General features: G+C 39.1%; 1 protein-coding gene across 1 annotated transcript in view; it reads left to right on the top strand.

Annotated features, from left to right (window-relative positions):
• The window catches only part of LOC109112694 (E3 ubiquitin-protein ligase SH3RF1), a 44907-nt gene that overhangs the window by 23688 nt on the left and 6200 nt on the right, over nt 1–15019 (top strand). The window contains 8 exon segments of the mRNA XM_042755851.1: nt 2638–2913; nt 3435–3530; nt 5429–5486; nt 5489–5745; nt 12575–12685; nt 14667–14684; nt 14686–14766; nt 14768–14799. Of these exon segments, the coding sequence (XP_042611785.1) occupies nt 2638–2913; nt 3435–3530; nt 5429–5486; nt 5489–5745; nt 12575–12685; nt 14667–14684; nt 14686–14766; nt 14768–14799 (929 nt within the window).

The following is a 15019-nucleotide window of genomic DNA, read 5'->3' on the forward strand; positions in this document are numbered from 1 at the left end:
ACAGAGTGTGAACAGGTTACAACTGATTTGAGAAACTGTTGCAGCCATGAGTGAATCTTTTCTTTTCCCTGAATTGTACTGTACTTTAAGGCACTGGAAAGAATCTACAAAATGACAAATTAGTTGTAATTGGCAATTAGAGAGGATGGATCAGCATGCCTGCAGTGTAGACTCTGTCTTGTTACTATGTATTTTTAGGTATCTTGTTTACATTATAATCTCATTTTCTTCAGCACTGGGGAGTGTTTAACAACATAAAGGTGTTGCTTTTTTCCCTCCAGTAAGAGAAGCTGCACAGCAGTGAGTAATTTCAGGCCCACTGTATGTTTAGAGCTGTCTTGCATTAGTGTCCTAATATTGTGTAGTTCTGATCCATGTTCATCTGTGTCATCATCTTTTCTTCACATCTTCAGTGAGACAGGCTGGTGTTTATCCCTCCTGTTCAATGAAAGAGTTTTTGGACCAGTATGAGTCTTGAGATCAGAAAGCCTCAAAGCCAGTGAGTGGCCTCACTTTTTTTGAATAGAACAAGTGAGGTTCATGTAATCTTAACCAACAGGCAAGCATTCACACACACACACACACACACCTTCAGTGCTCAGTTTGGACTGGATAAAAGCCTGAATGCGGTTCTTTTATGTCGGTCCAGTTCAAGTGATCTTTAGCGCCCTTAATTTCCACAAATAAGGCTTAGACCAGACAACACACACATACACACACACACACTGGCCGTCCTAACATTCATTAGATCAAACTTTTTCTTTCTTTCTCCTTTTCCTTCTTGGCCTCCTCCCCTTTTTTCTTATCGTTCCATCTTATCCCCTGCTCTTTCGTGTCTTTCCTCTTCTCTCACTCTTTCTGTCTGTTTCATGGTCTAAGCTGAGCAAAGTGGGTAAATCTGCAGATCTGCTGACAGCTGCCTTTGAGAGAGGCCCACAGAAGGGGGGACGAAAACAGCACAGAGGTGCACAGATGAAATGGAGCTTTGATTTTTTGAGTTGTTTCGAGTCTGTGGACTTGGGCACAGATAATAAAGCTGTCGGCCCAAATTACATAGAATTGTGAGCAAAGTAACATTTCTTAAGTTCATCTTTATTTCCTGTTTGGTTTGTTTTTAAGTTTGAGAAAGGGATGTGGTTTTCTGAAAGGTCAGTTTGCCCTCTAGTTAGTTTTCTCGGTGTCTGGCCGGTCGTCTGTCCTCTCTGCGGTGAGTGCTGCTTAGTCACTGTCTGATCCTTCTCTGGGCTGAACAGTACCACATCAGTCTCTCTCTCATTCTCTCTTTCTCTGTGTTTTCAAATGTTCCCTTTCTTACATTCTTCCTTTCTTCCAGCCTGCCTTTGTTTCTGCCTACTTTCCTGCCTGTTTTACTTCCTTCTGTACTTTTTCTTGTCTGTACTTTTTCTTTGTCTATAATTTTTCTTAATGTCTGTACTTTTTCTTTCTTTGACCTGGAAACTCCTGTCACCAAGACAAATTCCTTGTGTGTTTAAACACACTTGGCAATAAAACCTTACTGATTCTAATTCTTTTTGTCTACCCACCTACCGATATCTACCTACCCACCTTCCTTCTTTATTTTCTTTTTTACCTACCTACTTAATCTTCTGTCTTGCCTGTCTGCCAACTCCCCTTCCTTCCTCCTTTGCTTCCTTCCTGTCTACCTCCCTAGCCACCCTTCTTACTTTCTACCAACTTACCTACCTAACTACCTTCCTTCCATTCTTCCTCCCTTATTTCCTTCTTACCTAACTACCTATGAGCCCACACCACTGTCCACTTCTCTTCTTTCTTTCCTTCATTTCCAACACATTTCAGTCATTCATGAGGATATTCTGGGCTTTTGTACAGAGGGCCACTCTCTAGAAAAGTTTGCCTGAAAAGGGTTCATTCAGTTGAGCAGGACTGTGTCTGCTGCCTCCTCCCTCTCTCTGGCTGTGGATCGTTCTCAGGCCTGAAAGGAGCTTTGACCAGTTCCAGACGACTGGTTTCTGCACCATAAAACTCCACGCACATTGATAAATGGGCTTGCCCCACAACGTCGTGAATCTATTGGCATATCCCAGGGCATTTTGGGATTGTCAGACAAGGAGGCAGTCAGTAAGTTAAGCAACACAGACGGTGCAAGGAAGACAGAAAAAAAGCAGCCCGCTTCACAGTCAAACAGAGAGACAAGCCTACAAGGTCAGGCTGAAAGACAAGCCAGACAGACTGATTGCTCATATGCAGCACAAAAGCTAGCATTGAGCTTATGTGATAGTTTTCTCTACTGTATAGCTGAGCAAAGACTTGTATATATGTGGTTGTTTGCTTCTTTTCATACTGCAGATGTCCATGTTATGGATAGTATGTGATAGGCTCAAAAGATAGCAGTGTATAGGTTTTAAAAAACCTTGCAGCAAAGGGTTTATTATAGAATCTCTGCCTTCACTTTACACTTAACACCCTCCTCCACTCCACACATGGTCACACTCTATGAAAGCCGGCTGTGGTTATCACGGTCACCCTTCGCCTGTCCTATGAGTTTGAAAAATGAATGTGCTTTTGAGTGCTGATCTTGCATTAACCATGAATCCAAGTTACTTTGGAAACCCTGAACTCCAACTTTTAGTAATCCTCTCTTTCTCTTTACTGCAGGGAGTTCCTCAGCTACCGTGTGCAAAGGCCTTATATAACTATGATGGCAAAGAATCCGGAGATCTCAAATTCAGCAAGGGTGACATCATCATCCTGCGCCGACAGGTGGATGAAAACTGGTACCATGGAGAGATGGGCGGAGTCCATGGATTCTTCCCCACCAACTTTGTCCAGGTCATCAAACCTCTCCCACAGCCGCCCCCTCAGTGTAAGGCCCTGTATGACTTTGAGCTGAAAGACAAGGAGGCTGACAAGGACTGCTTGCCATTTTCAAAGGTGCTGGACATCTACTCACTGCACAGAACTCAACCTTTATCTTTACTCTCTCATTCACACATACCTTCTTCTATTCACTAGTTCAAAATCAAATGGTAGCACTTTACCATTAGTTAATGCATTGGGTGTCATAAAATAACAATGAACATTTTTTGCAGCCTTTTTAGATTCACCCCAAGGTCACTATTCTTACTTTGCATGGAAAATGAAGCATCATTTCTTTTTTGTATGTTCCACTAAAAATGAGCATAATACAGTTTTGGAAAGATGTGAGGGTGAATACTTTTGGGGTGAGCTAACAGCACTGCTTTAATGTTGGAGAAGTAAAAACATTTTCTGCTGCTTGCAACATAAGTGTTGATCCTTTCGAGCCATTTGTTCTTTGGAAAGATTTTTATTAAAAAAACAAATGCCTGGCTTTCATTGATGCCTTCGAGTTACACATCTGAACTTTTTAACAACTTGCTGTGAGGGGTTCTGGCTGAATAACAAGAAACCTATTTTTTTCTGTCTGCCCTCAGGATGATATTCTTACTGTGATTCGTCGTGTGGATGAGAACTGGGCGGAAGGCATGCTGGGAGATAAAATTGGCATCTTCCCCATATCTTATGTAGAGGTGAGTCATATCAGTGCATTTAAAACTATCATTGTTCCCTGACGTTTTCACGTTTAATGTTTTAGATTTATACTCTTCAACTTTTGTTTTGGAAACCTTCAAAATATTCTCCACCCTTTTAAGAGTCTTTCACCCCCCACCATTTCTGTGTTTCTGCTCTTGTTGAAACACACGTCTCTTTAAGCATCCAGATCTCTGAGATCCCTTCAAATTCTTGCTAATTATTTGAGCTGTATTAAACCCTCATCAGCCTTTTCATTTTTCTGACGCAGATCTCAAAACATGAGCAGCCTTGTCTTTAAACACTGCTCTCTTGAATCACTTAACCTCAAACAAGCATAGGCACAAATTATCATGGCTAACTTCACATGTTGCAGCAGCTTACATCTCACAACACCTCATGTCCCTCCTCTCATAAACATAGGCAAAAACCTTTATGAACCCTGGCAGAGCCAGCGTGAGCTCTCCACCAGCCACGTGTCTAACCAGTGAGAAAAAATAACCATCAAAAGGCATTCAAAAATAGTTTCTGTCAGAACGGTGCTGCTTGAATAGCATCCCTCTCACGCAGAGTGAAAGGAGAAGGGAGGAGAGGGGTGGAGGCTTTGAGCTTACACAAAAGCCCTGGCAATTTTCTCTAAACTAGACTTTTTCCAAGTGAATGCTTTTGAGAAAGTAATCTCTGATACCGGTGACATCAAAAGTGACATTCACTCAGGTGCTTGGAAGAGAGAAACGGGGGAGAAAAGGTTTTTCTGATCCCATGCTACTTTCTGCCACCATAAATGTATGTGTTTCCAAAAAATGGAAATGGAATCAGGCACATGTCTCTCTTTGTGTCAGTCATCTATGCATTATTTAATGTCTGCCTGAGTTTGCAAGGGTAACACTGACATACATATGATGAGCTGATCTTGAAGTTTTATTGCATTTTATTACCGTTGTTCATGAATCATATGAAGTTACCACTTGTTTTGATTCTAGGATTTGCTGTAGCTTCAGGTCTAGTATTGTTTGCTCTACTAGTCAAAAGTTTGAGGACACCTGATTCTTCATAAGAAACCAAGCATTCGAATGGTGCTGATCCCACATCTGTTTTTTTTTTGAGCATGATGTCTAATTTCTTTCCAATGTTCTTATCTCATATTGTGCAATTTATTAATATTTCCACAAATCATATTACGTATGAATAAATGAGTCCATTCAAAGACTGCACCTAAGCACTTTGTAGCTGTATTCAGTATCTGTAGCAGCATTTAATCAGTCTTCATCATGACCTAGATCAGTGCATGTTTAGGTGAAGTCTGTGTAGGGTTCTTCATGTGATCCGCTGCTCTCATTTGTGTAGAAAGTGAGGCGGTTGCTCGGGGTGATGGGTGTTGCTCTGTCATTAGCTGGAGACTCTCTGTTCATCTGCCTTTGATTTCAGTTTCACATGAAATCAGACTTGGCCTGCAATCCCATCACACCCACCGCCCCACTGAGTCTTTGAACTCTTCAGTCACTTTTTACTCGTCTCTTCTTACTTGACACTTTTTTCCCCTTTTGTAGATGGTGAATGTAGCCACATTTAGATGTGTAGATCCAATACTCTCTCATTAAGTCAACTAAATGGTTATTATGTACAGTGTCTCTTTGTTGATTAAAGATTCATTATCTTCTCTGTGTACTCCTGCTTCTTTCATTCTCTACAAGTATATCACTCAATGTTAGATTACATTTAAAGAAAGTGTGAGAAATGTGGCCTAGCAGTTAATTCACATGCATATTAAGTGCTCATATGGGATTTGTGGGTTTGAATCTGGTTCGCAACATTTCCAAAAGTCTAAAATTAGTTACAATAATGATAATATGTGGTATGAAGTATTATTTCCATTCACACTCTCTTCTACTTTCAGTTTAACAGTGCAGCACGACAACTTATAGAACTGGACAAGCCATCTGAAGGTGGAGGAGACTCAGTGAAGGACCGTCCTCCTCTTCCTCGGGCCCCCAGGCCAACGGCTCCCAGAAAGCCACTGGAGAGAAGAAGAACAGTAAGAAGCGTCACTCCTTCACCTCTCTGACTATGTCCCATAAGCCCTGCCTGGCCCCTCCACCCCAGAGACACTCCATGGAGATCAGCGGCCCTGTTCTGATCAGCTCCTCCAACCCTACAGCAGCGGCCCGGATCGGAGAGCTCAGCGGAGGCCTGTCCTCCAGCGCACCTTCACAGGTGAGAGATGATGAATGTATCGACACTCATGCAGTATATCAGAGTACCATATAGCCTTGTGATGGATAGAGAGATTTGGTGATGGGGAAACCGGGTTATGGAAGAAAGGAGAGAATGGTGATGATTATTTCAGCATGATGGTCGCTAACCTCTAAATGTCCTGTTCCTCATCCACTTTTTCTCTCTGCATGTTATATATAGATTAGTACTCATACTGAGTGGTGGTAAGGACATCATTTCTCACTGAGGATGAGCTTCTCAGCTGTGTCCATGGTTACACAGCCTGATAAGTTCACATGCACTCACACACACACACTCCCAGTAAAGTAGCATCTGCACAGATGTATTTAAAGATAGAAAGAAGAAAGTTTGGCTCAAATCTGACTCCCACTAATGCCTGAATTTTGCATATTGAAGTCTAGTCTCAAAGCATATGTGACATGAACACCTAAAACAAGGCTTTCTCATATACTTGGAGAAGTTTTTCTTGTTATGCTAATGTATGCTGTTCAAATTTCCCCATTTCCCCATTCTTTTTTAGGTGTTGATCGTATGCTTGGTTATGGTATGACTGGTATGATTTATTTCAGAAAAGAAATAACTTCTTGCAGGGCTGGTCAATGTAGCTGAAAATTATTTTTTGATTTTTTTTTTAACCATTTTGATAATATTGTATAAATTTTCTTACTCTCAGTATTCTATAAATGTCGTTATATACACTACCGTACTAAGTTTGTCTGTGGAATTAGTCTCTTATGCTCACCAGTGCTGCTTTAATTTGATCAAAAAATACAGTAACTGTACAAAATACATTATACAGCTGTTCTGCAAAGTGTTTTTTTTCTGTAGAAACCATGATACGTTTTTTTTCAAAACTCTTTGAATAGAAAGTTTCAAATAACAGCATTTAAGATAGATACTACAACTTTTAACTCAATTTAATGTGTCATTTCTGAATAAAAGTTTTTTATTTCTTTAAAATAAAACTTACTGAATTTTCAACTGTAGTGTATGCATTTGCTCTGACATGGTTTAAAAGGGTGATTTTTATTTATTTGTTCTTTGTGCTCTTATTCAGAGAAACCATTATTTCAACAAAGGTTTTTTGTAAAAACTAAACCAGAACAATTCAGTTTCTTGCCCCACCTTACTATAGTGTGACTGTGGCAGTTGCTTGATCTTGACTTATTCAAATTAAATTAGTGCAGTTACAGAGAGAGATTGTATACTGATTGATGAAACGGTAACAGACTGTGTGATTTCACTTTGAGTAACAGAGAAATGTATTGTGCTTTTCAAAGGTGGTGATATGTTTACTTCTGTATGTTCCTTTAGTAAGCTCACCTTAGCTGACAATAATTGTTGAGTGCCGATGAAATGGCAAGAATGAGGGAATGTGCAACAGTAGTTAAAATGACAAATGGTGGAATTTGTCAAACAGCTACAAATGATATCTTGAAGGGAAAGAAAAGCCAGCATCATGTCAGACATTCTTCCCACACTCCAGAGCTCTGATGCTTGTCCACACCAGCTTACTGTTCTCTCCTGTTCTGTCAGGAGTTACTCTCTCTCATTCCACACAGTCCAACATGCTGTCCGAGTGTTTGAGACCACCGATGCATGACGGCGCTCCACCACATCAGACACTCCCCCAGCACTCGCTCACAGAGGTTACTGCAGCAACCCTGGAATGACAGTCCCTCACAGCTGTTCCACTGGTTGCTGAGCAATGCGGTCTCTAAGGAGATGGTAGACAGACATGTCATTTCATGTAGATGTTCTGCTGAGGAGGAGGTCTCTAAGAATCTTCCAGGAACCAACTTGAAGTGGAAGAAATTCTCTAATTGTTGAACCAATATCTCCGCTCTTCTCATGTCTGTATTAGACTTTCTTTGCAGGTGAATTTGATAGTATAAGAAGCACACTGCTAACTGGAAAATGTTTCTCCCTGATGTTTGTCATCACCTGCCCAAGAACCTCTCTGGAGTCCTCTTCTGTGGGACAAAACACTGAACACACAACAGAAGATACATTATACCTCTGTCGTCTTAGTTTCGGCCTGTCTGTATGCTCTTGGATCCATTTTCATGTTCATAAAGGAGCGGTTGAGGCGGGGTGTTGTGAAAGCTGACCCCGATTCGTGCAGATGGAATGAGGAAGCATGTGTGGTGGCTTTAGCGAACATGTGTTAACGCTTTAAGAAAGAGACCGTTTCTCAAGCAACAGAATTCGTCATCATTTGTTAATATGAAACCAGCACAGTGTTTTGTACTCACACCTAGCGAGTATATTTGCACAAGACACCAGTCCATTTCCTGCATGTGTAACCAGAATATTTATCATCTGCAGTCTGTTTATGTGCATCTGTATATATGTCTATAATTGGACTATTTTTTTTGTCCCAGTTTTTCCTTTACTTTTTCATACTGCAGCATAATGTTTCATTTATTTTTTTCTGCATCCTACTTGTCGTCTTCTTTTTTTCACAAGTAATGTTGTCAAGCAACCAAACAACAGCAAAATACAATGACAATTGATCTGTTGTTTTTGTCATCTAGTACTATAAATATAGGCATCTATCTCTCTCTCTCTCTCTCTCTCACTCTCTCTCTCTCTCTCTCTCTCTCTCATTCTTGCTTCCTTTTTGTTCCTCTCTTGCATGCCCATGTTTTCTCTCTCACGCTCTTTTTAACATTCCTATCTAGGCGTTTTAGTGCTAATAATTATCCAGAACTCATAAAAGCCTATTTGAGCCTGTAAAGTGATCCCCCTCCTGTGTGGCAGCAGTTATGCCCTCTTATGAGAGTGAGTTATCTATTTACACGATTTTTGTGACGCATTTAGAATATATGAACCACAGACTTATTGCTTTCTCATATATTTCTGGTTTGAGGGAAAGAAAGAAAGGAAACTGAGGGAAAGAGGCCATTTGGAAGGATGAGGATGTGTAGATGTTTAGAGATGAAAGAGAGTAAGAAGCATAGGCGCCTTTTACATTCGCTTTTTGCCATGGCTGATTTTGTCCCAACTGCTTTATGAAACACAGCAGGGATGCGTCTCTAATTACTGAACAGGAGTTTTCATTTCATTAGTGTGTGTTTTAATGTTTTGCTCGGTGGTCATTGCGGTTGTCATCAGTGGCAGAAAACAACAGCAGCAATGTTCACTTCAGCACACAACTTTCAGACATGCCCTCCATGTTTCTGTCTTTAAAAAACATCACAGAACAAAAAGCAAATATTTTCCTGTTGTTGTTGTCGATCTTAAAGATTTAACCTTTTATATACCACAGAAGAATGTCAGTCACATTAGAGTGAGTAAACGATGACAGAATTAAATTTTTTGTGTTAACTAACCCTTTAATCTTATATGAATTTGGGGGGTTGAATTACAATACATTACTACTTAGAAAAAAGTATTTGGGAAAGGAAATGTGCATGATTTCAACATTGTAGAAAAGGAGGCCTGTACGCAGCTGTGATTATCATCCAGCTGTTGGCTTATTTTATCCAATCCGGCAATCCCTGATGTCATTCTCACCTGCAGGAAGTGGTGTGTCAACAAGAATAACAGTATTTGTGAGAGTTTGTGTGCCCTCCAGTTTGTTCATATCCCACACATTGACTCACTCAGTACCTTGTGCAATCAGACCTGTAGGGTGCGACTTGAGAGGTGATGTACCCTGAAGCTGAGTGGGCCTGTGGCAGGGAGATAACACGTTTGCGCGCACACACACACACACACACACACACACACACACACACACACACACACACACACACACACACACACAGACAGACAGACAGATTCACATGTACTTCAACACACTCCTCCAACTCTTACTCTTTTAGAGATTTCTGTGGAGAAAACATTCAGCTTTAGCTCCCAGGTTAACATGCTCATGGAGAAGAATACTGTTTTAACATTTGGCACAAAAGAGACAAAAACACTGTTAAAGTTAGTACGGAGAAATGCATAATGCATAATTGTTTGATTTGATAATATATGTATGTATATGTATGTATATATATGTATATGTATATATGTATATATTTATGTATAGCAGTTGTCATGACATTCTCAAGTTTTAAGTATCTTAAAGTTGGCATGAAATATAAATTTGTCCTATTTTCTAAATACGTTATTGATCTTATTGTGAACTATTTATCCATGTTTTTTTTGTTTTTTTTGACCTTGCATTTTTTAATCATTACTCAATCTTCCGGTGAAATGACATGTCTCTCAGGTGATGTATGACAAAGTTCTTAAAAAAGATCTGTCACTATTTTAGTATCATTGCAACTTTAAGTGTCTTAATACTCTCTGCATAAGCAGACACAACATCCCCTCTTTCTTTATTTAACGTGGAGAGCTTTGTCAGTTCTTACAGATTGTAAATGGTTTGGCCTTTTTTCATGCTCATTTCATTGCCGGTAATGAATTTAGCAGACTAAGCTGGAGAAGCCTGTTGTTTGGGCTTATTGGCTTGGGGACGTTCAGGTCATGAAGTGAGAAGTACAGATCTAAATCTGGACCTGAGGTGAAAAGCGTTGAAAAAAAGTCATGTCATTAATGACAAATGCTACCCCAGGACAGTTATACAATATGCAGAAGGGTTGCATTTCCCTCAGGCACAGAGAGAAGGAGAGAACAGGAAATTGAATTGAACTTAAAAGTAAATTACGGATGGTATCATTTCTGTATAATTATGTCCATGTCTATTTTCTGATGATGACTATTTTGAGCTCGTCTCTAGATACTATTAGAAGTAAGGTGCAGAGTTTTTCAATTTTTTTTTTTTTTGTGGAATGTTGATTGAATGTCTGTCTGAAGACTCTTGTGTCTGATTTGCTGTGGCACAGATGAAGTGTTTTCACTCAAAAAGAGCACATCATTCACTCAGGACCTGATCCAGATATTAAATGTCACAACACAGAACATTTCTGCAGCTACAAATCTGTTTGATTCTGGCATGTTTGTAGTGTCTCTCAGAGGTTCGGTTTATCCTGAAAGTGTGTGTTTATTTCTGTGGTTTCTGTATGAAGCCCTGTGATCCCAACATCTGAGGGCCTAATATAACGTACACAAGATACACCACCCACACTTGTGATTGCATTAGGTGGTCTATCCATGTGGTATTGATGTTTTCTGACAAAGTCTGGGCATAAAGCTCCAGTTTTTATTCCTGATTTAAGACCTCTTGTTAGTCATAAAGGAAAACTAAAAAACATCTAGAGAGACTGTTGCACAGGTGGAGGGATGCAACCTGAAGTGTGACATCTTTGTTTTATGGGTATTTGGTTACGGAAACATGCCATGTGATTGATCACTGACCAAAGACAGCAGACAGAGAGAAATACAAGTTCATGTCACACTTTTAAGAGTCTGCTATATGAAATGATTCAGTATATTATTTGTTTTGCTGACAGTTGGCTCTTATGAGTCAGTTCTATTGAACCATTCAAAAAGACATTTTTAAGGTTTCAGTGTTCCTGAGTTTTTTACGTATTGTTATAATAACAGTTTAACACAAGGAATGTTATTTACGGTCTATTTCCATTTTTAGTTGTGTTGATTACACTACCCTTTGAAAGTTTTGGGTTGGTAATATTTTCTTCTCCTATGCTTATGCTTAGCAAGGCTGACACCAACCATTTTAACAGCTATGTTTATCTGTTAAATAAATAGCAATAGCAATAAGTGGTAACACTTTAGAATAGGGAACACTTATTCACTATTAACTACGACTTTTCCCTCAATAAATTCCTAATTTTCTGCTTATTAATAATTAGTAAGGTAGTTGTTAAGTTTAGGTATTGGGTAATATTAGGAATGTAGAATAGGGCATTAATATGTGCTTAATTAGTACTAATACATGGTTAATATTCTAGTAATATGCATGCTAATAAGCAACTAGTTAAAGTGTAAGTTCACCCACAAATGAAAATTCTGTCATTAATTACTCACCCTCATGTCGTTTTAAACCCCTAAGACCTTCGTTCATCTTCAGAACACAAATTAAGATATTTTTGATGGAATCTGAGAGCTGTCTGACCCTGCATAGACAGCAATGCAACTGAAATGTTCAAGTCCAGAAACTTAGCAAGGAGATATTAGTGGTTCATCCGCAATTATACGAAGCTACAAGAATATTTTTGTGCACAAAAAAAAAAGTCTTTATTCAATAATTTGTCTTCTCCGCATCACCCTGGTGCCATTTTGGGGAATATCCACTGGACGTATATTGTTCTGTATCAGCTGCGTCACGCTGGATCTGTTTCCTACATTGTTGTGATTTGATCTGAACGGAAAACACTGTATCGGTGTGACGCAGCTGACACAGAATGACAGAATTTTAATTTTTGGGGTGAACTATCCCTTTAAGAGACCCTAGAATAAAGTGTTACCCAACCAGTCATGAATCAGTTTTTCTCACTCATGTACTCCAAGCTGACCCGAATTAAAGTTATTTTGACACTTGACTAAGTCTCCCAAAGGCAAGTTCTCATTGGTCATGAGGTTTTAAGGCCGTTAGTGTTGTGTGTTTTGCTGAATTGATTTCAGGCATGAACAACAAATGTAGGTTGACGTGTAGCTCTAACCTTTCTTGTTCCATTAAAGTTTGTTTGTCTAAACAGAAGTCATCGGGTGCACATAAGTGTATGGCTATCTGCCCAAATTTCTCTCGGTTGTATGCCTTTCTGTGTCATCCCTTAAGCAGAATTTCACTGTCTCATAGCGTGCTTCCATTTGCCAGATGATATAGGAGTGGGAATAGCTCAGGAAAGGTTGATTAACTTGTCATTTCTTCTTATTTGTCTTCTCTTAGGTTCACATTTGCACAGCAGGACTCATTGTTACTCCTCCACCAAGCAGTCCTGTCACCACAGCGACAGTTTTCACATTTCCTCCAGAAACCAGCTATGCCTCTATTCCAGTGGTGAGTCTGACAAAGTCCTTAAATTGACTTAGAACACCCTGTCTGTACAACAGTACTCACACGCAAGCCAGCCCATCTTTTTGCCACAATAATCATGTAATTTATATATATATATATATATATATATATAATATATATATATATATATATATATATATATATATATATATATATATATATATATATATATAAATAAACACCCAGTCTGTATAACAGTACTCACACGCAACAAACTATGTGAGATGTCAGCCAGCCCATCTTTTTGCCACAATAATCATGTAATTAAAATCTTATACTGTGGCAGTCCAAGTCTTGACACTTTTAATCTAATAATTTTCTTAAGTGAACTAAAATGCATTGTCTTAAAAACGCAATGTTTTGGTCCGTATTTTGAGGCTGAAGATATTTTTAACTAAATGACTGTTTTGATGCCTGTAGCAGCAATGATTTAAAGGAAATGAATATAGAAGCAACTTCTCACAGGTTTTTTTTTTTTGTGCTGACAATGAATAACAATGAATTTTAGCACAGTAATTCCCAGCATGCCGTCAGCTGAAAACTTTCTCTTAAGAAGGTTTTTTTTTTTTTTTTTTGTATCATCTCCTCTAAAGCACAGCAAAACAATATTAAATCTGAGTGCTTAATTGTGAATGCAACATGAACTTCTTGGGTAAGCGTATTGCCTCAGTTTGAAAAAAAGAAGTCTCTTATCCTCAAAAAGGACGCATTTCTTTGATGATAAATGTAAAACAGTTACATTGTTGAATATTATCACAGTTAAAAATAACTTTTTCCCCTTTTTTCATATATATTTTAAAAAAGTTAATTTATTCCTTTGATGGCAACGCTACATTTTCAGCATCCATGAAAGTGTACATTTCCAGTGTCAGATGAAAAAATATTTGTGTGAAAAAAAAAAAAAGTCTTACCGTAAAAGTCTTTACTGTCAACTGTTGATCAACTTAAAGCATCCTTGCTGAATGATAGTATTCATTTCTTAAAAAAAAAAAAAAAAATCTTACTGACCCCAAATTTTAAATAGTAGTGTATCAAAACACAAAAATACAAATTCACATAGCCAAAGCAGAATGTCAGCTCTCCCTCTAACATTCTCATAAACATTTGCATTCACATGCACACACACTCAAACGCTAATGCTAAATGAGGACAGTTTGCCATCTGATAGCCCTTCATCTCTTTCAACACACACACACACATACACCATTCCAGGGAGTTGTGTGGTCCTCGGGCTGGACACTAATGGTGCTCTGAGATTGATGTGTATGCAGTGCTGTGTGGGTACTCTTTCCTTTTGTTTTCAAAGCAGTGTTTTTGTAATGGTAGCCTTAGTGTGCATAGTCTCGTATACAGGATTGAAGAGTTTAGTTTTTGTAATTTCAGTAAAACCACATTAAGCAAAAAAACACAAGACAAATTAATTAATTAATACAAATTTGACAAGAGCATCAGTAGAGAAAAAATTGTAGCTTGAAATGAGCAGACAAAAAGGTGACTTGAAGCAACAAAACAAGCTTTACAGTGTGTGAGTGTTTTTCATAGTGGTGCCACTGGACTCATAAAGCCTTCTTGCAGATGTGTGCCTTGGTCCATATGGAACCGATTTATCCGTCTTCAGCTAGACATGTAGCCCAAGCTGGATATCCACCAATCACAACACCCTGCCACAGCTAAAGTACCCACTCGTTAGCAAACCAGTGCAACAAGCTGGAAAGTCACAGTCAGTGAGATTATGGTTCTAAGGCATTGTCCAAACATTGTAGGGATGTCTCTGACATCATTTCCTGCTACACATCCATCTGAGTTACGTATATGTGAATGGACATCAAAATAACAATGAAGATGGACTGATATGAGAACTGCAGTGTCTTGAGATATCATGTACTTTAATTGTATTGTTTCTTATGCATACATCATTTTGTTTGAGTTGTAATATTAATAAATGTGTGTGTGATTATTTCAGGATGCTCTTCCTCCTCCACCCACCTCCTCCACCTCAATCAGTGTCTTCAGCTGTTGGCGCTGCTGCCCGTGAATGCGGTCAGAGGCCGTTACCCGCTGCGGGGTGACCAGAGTGGCCGTCACAGACCCACAGTGTGAGTATAAAATAAAAATGCTCACACTTTAAATATGCAACTTTCTTTTTCAAATAATTCACTTTAGAGATACATATAGTTAGAAAGAGTATGAGAGGGGTCCTTTCATCTCTGACTCACCTCGCTGCTGTTACCCAATACCAGCTGAGCGTGACTGAGCACACAGGTGAGGGGTCAAAGGTCATGTCTAAGGGGAATAGGGTTTGTCTCTGGGGACTTA

The sequence above is a fragment of the Cyprinus carpio genome, unplaced genomic scaffold (genome assembly GCF_018340385.1).
Source record: "Cyprinus carpio isolate SPL01 unplaced genomic scaffold, ASM1834038v1 S000006753, whole genome shotgun sequence".
NCBI lineage: Eukaryota > Metazoa > Chordata > Actinopteri > Cypriniformes > Cyprinidae > Cyprinus > Cyprinus carpio.